This window comes from Vicia villosa, linkage group LG2 (genome assembly GCF_029867415.1).
Source record: "Vicia villosa cultivar HV-30 ecotype Madison, WI linkage group LG2, Vvil1.0, whole genome shotgun sequence".
Lineage (NCBI taxonomy): Eukaryota > Viridiplantae > Streptophyta > Magnoliopsida > Fabales > Fabaceae > Vicia > Vicia villosa.
Genome location: NC_081181.1, coordinates 210937013 through 210949216, shown reverse-complemented (window position 1 = coordinate 210949216; position 12204 = coordinate 210937013). Strand labels below are relative to the sequence as shown.

At 36.2% G+C, this 12204-nt stretch overlaps 1 protein-coding gene across 1 annotated transcript; it reads right to left on the bottom strand.

Moving 5' to 3' along the window:
• Positions 1-8553: 8553 nt before the first annotated feature.
• Positions 8554-10817, bottom strand: LOC131648132 (probable L-type lectin-domain containing receptor kinase VII.2). The gene has a single exon (XM_058917915.1). It carries the CDS (start codon positions 10812-10814, stop codon positions 8739-8741), a length of 2076 nt encoding a protein of 691 aa, XP_058773898.1. The 5' UTR covers positions 10815-10817; the 3' UTR covers positions 8554-8738.
• Between the last annotated feature and the right edge of the window lie 1387 nt (positions 10818-12204).

Here is a 12204-nt window from a genome sequence, read left to right as displayed (position 1 = left end):
CTTTCGTTGGGTCAACGGCAATACCATCCTTAGAAATTACATGCCCAAGAAAGCTCACTTCATTTAACCAGAACTCACACTTTGACAGTTTTGCATAAAGTTTCTTTTCCTTCAATAGTTCCAATACCACTCTAAGATGATCCGCATGCTCTTCTTCATTCTTAGAATATATTAAAATATCATCAATAAACACTACTACGAACTGATCCAGGTAAGGATGGAAGATCCTATTCATATACTCCATGAAAACTCCCGGCGTATTGGTTACTCCAAATGGCATCACTGTATATTCGTAATGACCATACCTCGTTCTAAATGCCGTTTTCTGAATATCATCCGTCTTCACCCGAATCTGATGATATCCCGACCTCAAGTCAATTTTGCTGAACACACAAGCTCCAACCAGTTGATCCATCAAATCATCAATCCTCGGCAAGGGATACCGATTCTTGATAGTAACCTTGTTCAGTTGTCTGTAATCCACACACAACCTCATTGAACCTTCTTTCTTCTTCACCAGTAATACCGGTGCACCCCACGGTGAGACACTAGGACGAATAAATTTCTTCTCAAGTAACTCTTCCAATTGACTCTTCAACTCAGTCAATTCCGATGCCGACATACGATAAGGTGCCATCGACACAGGACTAGTTCCAGGAATTAATTCAATAGCAAAATCCACCTCCCTCTCTGGCGGTAATTCTCTTACATCTTCTGGGAAAACTTCCGGAAATTCACACACTACCGGTAAGTTACTACTCACCGCTTTCTTTTTCACTTCCATGGACGCAATCAACATAAACACGGCAGCCCCGTCCTTCATTGCTTTATCCACTTGTCTAGCCGTCAACTCTAAGTCCTCAACACTGACATCTTCAGGAAAAATAACCGTTTTTGTGAAACAGTTGATATGAACCCGGTTAAATTGCAACCAATTCATGCCCAGGATAACATCCAGTTGTTCCAACGGAAGGCACACTAAGTCCATTCCGAATTCTCTACCAAAAATATCAATTGGACAGTTCAAACAAGCAAACGAAGTAGTCACTGAACCCGACGCAGGAGTGTCAATGATCATACTTCCATTAATCTCAGATATTTCCAAATTCAGTCGTTTAGCACAATCCAATGAAATAAACGAGTGAGTTGCTCCAGTATCTATTATTGCAATTAAAGGAGTGCCATGGATAAAACACGTACCTTTAATCAACCGATCCTCTGGAGTAGTCTCTGAACCAGATAAGGCGAACACCTTACCACCAGCTTGATTCTTCCTCGGCTTAGGACACTTAGGACTAATATGACCTTCTTCCCCGCAGTTGAAACAAGTTACAGTGTTCCCTTTGCACTCAATAGCAATGTGACCTGCCTTTCCACATCTATAGCACTTCTTTTCCTCACTTTTGCACTCGTGAATGCGATGTCCAGGTTCTCCACACTTGAAGCACTTAATAGGGGCACTAGAGTCTCCCCCACTAGGCTTCTTCCAGCCTCCAGCTTTCTGATTACCCTTACCATATGGCTTACCACGATCCATATGCTTTTTCCCTTTCCCGTCGACTAACTCGCGAGAGTGTGACGACTTCAGTTTAATATTGTCCTCTTCAAAGATTCGGCTGCAGTCAACCAAATCGACAAACCTACGAATCCTCTGGTATCTGATACCCTGTTTAATCTCATCACGGAGACCATTTTCAAACTTAACACACTTCGAGAATTCACTAGCCTCATCATTATTGTAGTGGACGTAATACTTTGCCAGCTCGACAAACTTGGACGCATACTCTGGCACAGTCATGTTACCTTGTGTCAGCTCCAAAAATTCGATCTCTTTCCTGCCTCTAACATCCTCGGGAAAGTACCTCCGCAAGAATTCTCTCTTGAACACAGCCCAAGTGATTGCAATACCTGCAGCTTGCAGTTCGTCCCTACTAGCCATCCACCAATCGTCAGCTTCTTCAGACAGCATGTGAGTACCATATCTCACCTTCAGATTTTCGTCACAATCAATCACCCGGAAGATCCTTTCAATTTCCTTCAGCCACTTCTGAGCGCCTTCGGGATCGTGAGTGCCTTTGAACAACGGAGGGTTGTTCCTCTGAAAACTATTCAGCTGCCTGTCAGCACCAATTCCAGCTCCATTGGCATTCCCTCCCAACACACCAGCAATCATGCCGAGAGCCTCGGCAATCGCGTCGTCGTTCCTTCCTCCTCTTCCGGCCATTGTTCTGCTAAATATCAAACAATATTTATTAGAACAAGAAGTATCGACAGTGTCAATCTTACACTAATCGCATACGAGGGGTCAACCGACACTAAGACTCTGACTCAAACGACCGACTATGCTCTGATACCACTATTGTAACACCCTTCTAATACCCCGCATAAATAATAAATAATAATCAGAGTAAACATGAAAAAGGGCATTACAACTTCCAAATAATTAAATAATAATACTCATGTCATGCCATAAAAGAGAACGTCAACCAAATTTATTCAGATCATCATGTTTAACACAGCGGAATTATCTTTAACATCTGAATAACAACCAGCCAAGTCACAGACTTGAAACATCAAAATAAAAATCCATCCAAATAAAAAGAGTTTAACAAGTAACTCTAAACGACGCCCCCAGTGTTACACGACCAGAGCATGACACGGACCCAACTGACTCTAACGAACTACTTGACGAGCTAATCCTCACCAAGTACGAGAGCTACTCCTCAATCTGAAAAATAACAACAGTAAGGGTGAGTCTCATTCACATTTAACTAACGTTATAAGATATAGATAGTAAAATATCATTTCACATGCCATTCACCCAATCACATTTATGATCAGATTCAAACCATACAATCAGTAAGCAAACAACCAAATTCACACATATTATAACATTGGACCATCTTCCATTCATGTTATAATAGCAAAACAGCCTAATGCAATGCAACTACATGCATGTGGTACCAAAATCTGGGATAACCCAACTCACTGACCCACCATCATCAAGGATACGGTAACACCCACTCACTAATTCCACACAATGGGAATTAGCTACCACTGATCCACCATCGTCAAGGACCAGCCACATAATGATTATGAATGCATGCATCAACCATAACATGCTCATCACCCACATAAATCGATCAATGTCATAATCATTAATAAAACACGCATTTCACGCCAACAATACATGTATAATAAACACCAGTTATAACCACAACATCATACAGGTAAAACATTCATTAGTGTACCTATTAACATATCCCACCACAAACAAATAAGATCGAGTGTTTTAAAAATAATTCAAGCCACAACTCAAAACACCATTTGAGTATATGAATTATTTGATTAACTTCATTGTACTCGAAACGGCACCAAAATCCGGTTTACGGTTTAAAAGTTACACATTTTTAAACTTTTCCAAAACGGCCTGTCGCAACAACTAACAGCACGCGGCGCCACACACATTCGCGGCGCGGAACGAATCGGAACAACGCCTTCGCGGCGCAAACAAGGTTTCGCGGCGCGGAACGAGAAGGAACTACGCCTTCGCGGCGCGGCCATACGCTCGCGGCGCGTACTGAACACAACAAAACTTCCTGGCCTTCTGCCAAGCAGTTCGCGGCGCCAACTCCTGGACGCGGCGCGAACTGGCGATTTCCAGAACTCCGAATAGCAGAAAACAGCCTGCGATTTCGTCCCTCTTTCACCGAATCACTACCTAACCAATCTCATCCCAACCAGATTTCGCATACAGTGAAATAACACATATTATAACACATTTATAATACATTCAACCATCCAATTATCACCAATACATGATCAATACAATCATTGTAAATCAATTCTCCCCAAAAACCTAACATTTCTACAACCTAAGCATAACCCAATTGATACGAATAACACGATCAAATTCTATCATACTACCGATAATCCCATAATAGAAGATAAACGGAAGAGTCCCCCCTTACCTGAAAGTTGATTCTTCGCTCTTCCTCGGGTCGCACTTCTCCGCTCCTCTTCTCTTTTCACGTTCAGACTTCTTTTCCCAAAATGTTGTAACCCTCTCTATTCCATAACTCCTCCTATTTTATTAAAATTGAAATAAAATTGTTTTAATTAGTAATAGGGCCTACCAATGCACCCCCTTCCTTACTAACCACAACTCAAGCCCAATTGTTTAATTCCTCATAATCTTCCATAATTCCAAATAATTCCCCATAACTCAATTAAATTAATTAAATTAAATTATGAAAATAAATGGAGTGTTACAAAGGAAACCAACAAATTAAAAAGGCAAAGACAAATCTTTTGGTCCAACAATATGAACTGTTCAGAATGGAGGATAATAAGAATAATGAAACCATGTTCTCAAGGTTTCAAGTTCTTGTTTTTGGACTTCAGGTTCTGAATAAGAGTTATACAATTGTTGATCATGTCAAGAAGATTCTTAGGAGTCTTCTTGTCAAATACAGACTAAAGTTGACAGACATTCAGGAGGCTAAAGGTTGAACCATATTAGTTGTGAAAGTTTGATAAGTATTCTTCAAAGTCATGAGTTGAAACTTATTGGAGATGAGCCTGCTAAGAAAGTCAAGTTTATTGACTTAACGTCTATTGGTCAACCTGCCAAATCTTCTCAAGTCTAGGAATCTAAAGAAGCTCCTTCTGCAGAAGGTTTTTAAGAAGGCTCTAATGATGAAGAAGAAAAAATGGCATTCTTGATCAAGAGATTTCAGTATTTTGTCAAGAAGAACAAAAAAACTCAAGAAGAAGTAGTGGCTTTAGAGGATCTAGTTCAAGAGTAGGGAAAGAATACCAAAAGGGATGCTTCAACTGCTAGAAGCCTGGTCACTTTATTTATGTTTGCCTAGAGATACAAAAGGACAAGTCAAAGGAAGGAATCTTCCGGAAGGACAGCTTCAGAAGCAAAGTAAAGAAGAGTCTCATGGAAACATGGAATGAACTTGACAAAGAAGAGGAGTTTGATGAAGAAGAAGCCGATTTGGCCTTAATGGCTCTAACATTTTCTGGCTCAGATTATAATTCAGAGTTTGAAGAAGAATATGAGGTATTTTCAAAAAACTTTCTTGTTCTTATTTGATTACATTAATTCAAGACCTTATGGAACATTGTTAAGAGAAAGCCACACACATGAAAATTTTGAAAAAGCATTTTGAACAAAAAAACAAATGAATTAAAATATCTTCAAAATCAATATGATGATTTAGAAATAAGTCAAATTTTTCATGCGTCTGATAAAATTCTCAAATGAGCGTGAATTTTCTCTTTAGGAATTTCTCATAAGTGGCTTCAATAGGACAAAAGTTGCTTCCATGATTTATGGTGTTAGCAGGAGCAGAGGAGAAGGTATAGTTTATTCACAAAAACCTGATATTCAAGGATGGGAATCTTGAATCAACCAATGGAACCTTCTTGCTCTAGCTTTGTCGAGAAAGAAGTATATTATCATTTTGTATCATCTTTTGATAACACAAAGGTTCTCAACCAGTCAGAACCAAAAACCTGAAGAGTCCAAGGTTCTGAAAAATTCAGAACCTAGTACTTCAAAGTCAAAGGTTCTGAAGAAACCAGAACCAAGGAATCATAAGTCAAAGGTTCTGAATAGACCAGAACCAAGGACTTAGAAGTCAAAGGTTCTAAACAAGCCAGAACCTAACAAATTAGAGTCTAAAATTTTGAAAGGTTCACAACCTAAGGCTAAGGTTAATCTCAAGCCTTATTTCACAAAAGCAAAGGTACAAAGTCAGAAGAAGTCTTTCAAAACTAACCCCAAAGGACATTTTAGATTATGGGTACCTAAATCTCAAATTGTTTTTGTATTAGATATGTCATAAGGGGGAAGCAAAGCAATAGTCTTGGTACCTGGATAGTGACTTCTCATGACATATGATAGGAGAAAGTATTAGTTCTAAACCCTAACTTTGAAAGAGTGAGGAACTGTGGGGTTTGAAGGAACCCAGAAAGGAAAGATCATTGGTACATGTACTATTGGTAATTCCTCTATTTCTATTAATGATGTTAGGTTAGTAGATGGAATAAAACATAATCTAATGAACATCGCTCAATTTTGTGACAGTGGTTATGAAGTAATGTTTAATAAGAATAATTGTATAGTCATGAATGAGTCTGACAAGTCTATAGTGTTCAAAGGTAAGATAAAAGGCAATGTCTATAAAATTAATTTTTCTGAATTGGTTGATTAGAAGGTACTTTGCCTTCTATCAGTAAGTGATGAAAAGTGGATCTGGCATAGAAGGTTAGATCATGCTAACTGGAGATTAATCTCTAAACTTAGCAAGCTAAAACTTGATAAGGGTTTTCCATAACTTAATTATCACTCAGGTGCTCTTTGTGGAGCATGTCAAGTTGGGAAGATAGTTAAAAACCCTTTTAAAACTAAGAACATTGTCTCAACCTCCAGATCCTTGGAACTGCTTCACATTGATTTGTTTGGGCATGTTGGTAATGGGAAGAAATCTGAGATTAGTCATTGTTGATTACTAAAGCATATGGACTTGGGTTAATTCCTAAGAACTAAATATGAGTCGTATGAAGTGTTTAACATCTTCTACATACAAGTACAAAATAAAAAAGAATCAAAAAAATTTAAAAATGATAAGTGATTATGGAGGAGAATTTGAAAATGAGTCTTTTGAATTTTTTTGTGAAAAATATGGAATTATCTATGAGTTCTCTTCTCCTAGAACTCCAAAAAAAAAAAGGAGTTGTAGAGAGAAAGAACGGATCTTTACAAAAACAACATGTCATGTTCAGAATAGAATCTACATCAGATTTATTGTGAACAAAATTTTATATGAACTGTTCAAGGAAAGAAAACTTAATATATCTTATTTTCACCAGTTTGGATGTACATGCTACATATTAAACAGTGATTAAATGTCTTTTTTATTATTTCAATTTCTTTTGAATCTTAAATTTTTGATCGACTTTACTAATATATACCATTTTCATACAAAAAGTTCTTCTATGCAGTTAGATGTCCAAAAATTACATGATTGTGTGCAAGTTTATAATGTTACGAGTCTTACGACCTAGATGCATAGGTACGGGTACGGTATCCGGCATTTAAAAAAATTAAGGTACATGTACTTTAATAAAAAAAATAAGAGATTTCTTTAAAATGTATGAATAAATAACTAAGTTATTAGGTTCATAACAAAATATCACTATAAAAAATTTAAAAAATCAAAACTAATCTTAAGATACAATAACAAAGATATTATATTGATATTTGAATAAACCACAAATTTGACTCAAAATCGAATAATTAAAAAAATGAAATATCACGTGTACTATACGTGTATTCAGTATGGATACGTATCCGGTACCGGTACTTCACCATTTTAGAAGCAGTGTTTTAAAAATTGGACCGGACATCAAACCGGTGAGGATACTGGTTCACTGGTTTATTGGTCGAACCACTGGGTCACTGGTCGAACCGCATGACTAAACCGAATTAAACCGGATAACTCAGTTGAATAGACCGGTCGTAATTACAAAGCTATATAGGTATAAAACATGTCGAACATGATGATTTAGTCTCTACGATATATAACTTGCACTTAAATTTTTTAAAAATATCACATCCTAAATAAATTCACAAGTTGATAATTTAAATTCAAATTTTAAACACAGGTATCATACATAATAAAATAGTACAAAATTACAAAGTATATATTTGTAAACAAATTTAATCGCAACATAATTTAATTGAATAAATTATAATAAATAACGCATCTGCAACAAAATCAACCGCATCCGAAACATCTTTATTTTTATTTTTATTTTCTATTTTTTTCTTTTATTTTTTATTTTAATTTTTCATTAAAATAATTAAAATGATGTTGTTTTAAGTTTTTAAAATAAAAAATATATAAAAATGCATTTAAACCGCCGGTTTTTCTGGTTTTACCGATTCACACCGGTTCAATAGCATATCCGATCCAACAATTAAACCAGACCGATTACCTAGCCGATTCACGGTTCAATCGATCCGACCGGCAGGTCCGGTCCGGTTTTTAAAACACTATTTAGAAGTACTCATCCTTCATATGTTACAACATAAATTTTGGCCTAAATAATGACACAAAATGACAACATGGTATAAAATTATAGAAGAAACAAAAACAACCGTATCACATTGCATAGCAAGTGCATGGGGTGTAATTCTGATCTGAATCCATGAAAAAATGACTTGTGAACAAAAGTTGTGTTGCTTTTACATGCACCAAGTATAATGAACTTTGTGTTGCTATCATCGTAGCTCCAACACAACTCTAATAAAATCCTTCCCCTAGATACCTTGACATACACGGCACTACATGCATCCTTCTTTGGACGTTTCATAAGCACACAGGTATTAAAAAGTTCCATAAAACAACTTCCATGTTTTGGCAGTGTACAAAAACTACAAATTATAAACTAAGACCTCGAATAGAAACGAGATATCTCTACTGCACGCAACTGAAAAAAATAATCCCTTGAGTCGGAGAGGATCACAATGGACCGTAAAACTCTCCTTCAAAATAATTTAACATTGTTGCATGTACAAAGCTGTGTTCGAACTCAGGACCTCGAATTTTCTTTTTCATTATGCAAATAAACTTAAATCTCTAATAAACAAAAGTTAAATAAGTTTCTAGTCTCTATGGAACTAAAAATATACTTAAACTCAATATAAAAAATTTATAAAGTTATCTGCCTTCCCAAATGATATCTGAATCTGATGCTTGAATAACACTTGAGCCACTTGTAGATGCCTTTGAATTATAACTTTTAACTTCTTCAAAAGTTAGGTGATCTCTATATGGAACTGCACTTATGGTTTTAGACCATATTACAGCTGATTTTAGTTTTCCTAACAAACTCATCTCCATATTTTCTTCATCACACTCAATGTTGGTCATTTCTCCCTCCAGAATTTTCACAACCTGCCTCATTGTTGGTCTAACACTAGGGTCTGAATTTGAACACAACAAACCCAAATGAAGCAATCTTTCAGCTTCCTCAATAGGGTATCCTCCTTTGGCCTTCAACCTTTCATCAACAGCATTGTGCAACTGGCTAACTATCATTAGAGACCTCACCCATTCAATTAGTCCTGGTTTATGCACTTCAATAGGTCTTCGTCCGCAAATCACTTCTAACAACAATATACCAAAGCCGAACACATCTGACATAGTCGACGCTCTCCCCGTTCGAATCACTTCCGGAGCAATGTATCCTAATGTCCCTAGTACTTTTGTTGTGCTGGCCACTTGTCCATGATGCTCATGCATAAGAGCCAAACCAAAATCTCCCAATCTAGCATTCATGTCCTTGTCAAGTAGAACATTGCTTGCTTTGATATCTCTATGCAAGACTGTAACTTCCCAACTTTCATGCAAGTATAGAATCCCTGCAGATACATTTTTCAAAACTTGAATCCTTTCTTCCCATGTTAGCATCTTTCCTTCTTCACATTCAAAGATCCATTTGTCTAAACTTCCATTGTGCATGAAATCATAAACTAGAATCAAGCTTCCTTTTTCTTCTTTGCACCAACCTCTCAATCCTACTAAATTTCTATGTTTCATTCTTCCTATGCTTGAAACCTCTGCCAAAAACTCTCTCATTCCACCTTCTCTTTCTTGAGGGATTCTCTTGACCGCAACTTCAACTCCTTGCAAAATCCCTTTATATACCTTTCCATTCCCTCCAACAGTAATCACATTCTCTTCAGAGAATCCTCTTGTTGCTGCATCAATCTCTTGGAAACTAATTCTATGTGGCCAATACTCTAGCTCCCACTCTTCAATTTTTTCCTCTCCCTTTTCCCCACTATATAGGATGAAGAAAAACACTACATAACAGCCACCGACGATTAACAAACAGACAACACTGGTGACTCCTACAGTTATAACTTTCGCTCGAGAAAACCATCCCTTACAAGGGACAAATGAAGGCAAGTTGTCTGTCACTAAAGCATCACCAATTGAAAAATTTGTATTGCTAAAGCTCCAAGCAAGAATCCTACTACTGTCTACTAATTGGCCCGTGGCTGCGCAGAATCCAACATAAGTTTCATCCATAAGAACCCCAGAAAGGTTAATATTCACACTGATGAGAGGAACATGAGGCCTCTTTCGTCCTGCCCGAGCCATAGTAACGTTTATCTGCGAGTGCATAAATTCAATCCATACTTGATAATTTTCTCCACTTTTTATCTTCAAAACCTTAAACTCATTGTCATGTTTTCCACTCCAGTAGCCAGCCTCATGTGAAGTTAAGGACGTAAGCGAGTTTACGTCAACACCAACATGATTATCATTTATATCATGGAATAATCTTTTGTTTCTATTTATATCAAACTCAATTCCGAAAGCATGGTTGTTAGCATTACCTTCATTGGTGAGATTGAAAAGACCATTATACTTTCCTGATTTTGTTCCATTTACACCTCTTGAAGGTGTGAATATGAAGGCAAAGGCATATCCTGTGAAAAAGTTTTTGATGGGAGCAACAGAGAAAATGAAGGAAGTAGCAAAGGGGAGAAGAATGGAAGAGTTGGGAAGTTTGGTAGGTATTTTTTCCGGGAAAAAAGCTCGGCCTATTGAGAATAAACTTCCATTAGTGAGAGTGAGAATGGAGGAGTGAATAGTGGCATTTCCATATAAGTTGATGTTTGTGGTGTTGAAGTTTGTATTGTAGACAAATTCAGTAGTTGATATACAACATAGAATCATGGTTACAGATTGAAGAAGAGTGATGAGGAACTTAAGTTTAGGCATTGATGATGAGAGAAAGTTTAACTAAATTGATAATGGGTCAAGGTGTGAAGCATAAGATTATTGTTCATCTCTTGTATATAACTAAGGACGGGGAAGGGTTAATGAAAGTATTTTCTTCTTTGAAAAGTACTACTTGCCAGTCCACACAGGTCATTGCAAGTCAACACATCAGTTCAAACCAAACGAATTTTGGCATTTTGCAATAACTTACTTTGTAGAAGAAGGGCCTTTATAGGTGAATACAAGCATCCATAGTCTCTTGACCAGGTTTTAAATAATTGTTGGGATATTTTATTGGCATTGAGGTAGCTCATTTTAGGACGGGAGTTGATATTTCTCAAAGAAAATATGCTTTTGACATCCCGGAAGAAAATAAACAATGGAAAATAAAGAGATAATAGATGAAGAGATTGTACCAAAAATTTATATATGTTTGGCCTAACTACTTGACATAGTTTTCCTCTAAAAGTTTCCACTTGAGATATCTACTTAAATCAAACTTGAGCTTTTATAGATCAGCCCACAAGCCTTCAACAACACTTACCTTTTACACTAGATCAACCAACGAACCTTCACCCATGTTTTTTTTCGGTTTAGTTTGCAATTTATAAATCTTTTACAAAGATATTACACAAGATAATCGCACTCTTAAATGAAATAGATTAAACACAACACATGACAACACAACTATCAAAAGGACTTTTTAATCTATCAACACTACGACAATTTTAGTGAAAAGGTAATTTCAAAAAAAAAAAGAGTAGAAAAATAATAGAGATGTTTCAATTCAGAAATCATGTGTAAAATTAAATGAAGAGAAACCTCATTCATATAGAAAAAAATTGCTCCAAAAAGAAAATGATTCATGGACCAAATAAATAATTTAATAAATTAAATCATCTTTTAATCGATTAAAACACTTTAGAAGACAGCAAACATAATCTAGAACAGGATATCCTAAAATGTCTATATGATTTAATCGAATAATGGATTTTCTACTCGATTAGAATGTCTTTCTCATTGTTTTTGTCGATAGTACCAAGTCCTTAATCGATTTAGGCAGAGAGTTTGAATTGCTAATTGATTAGAAACACATTTTAATCAATTCCATGCATGTCTGGATAGGTTTTAATAAGTTTACTAAATTCACAGAGGGTTTGAAAAAAATTGTGTATGTGTAATTTCCTTAATACTTCAAGCTCTTGTCATTTTACAATTAAAATAATCACCCTAAAATATTAAGCTCATGATCATTCGAGCTTTCACATTTTCTTACTTTCAGACTTCAAGTTTTTATGCTCAATTCTATGATTTATTAGCACTTAAGCTAGAAACTAAATCATCTGACTGATGAGTCTTGATATATCTTTTCTTTATCAGATGTCATCAT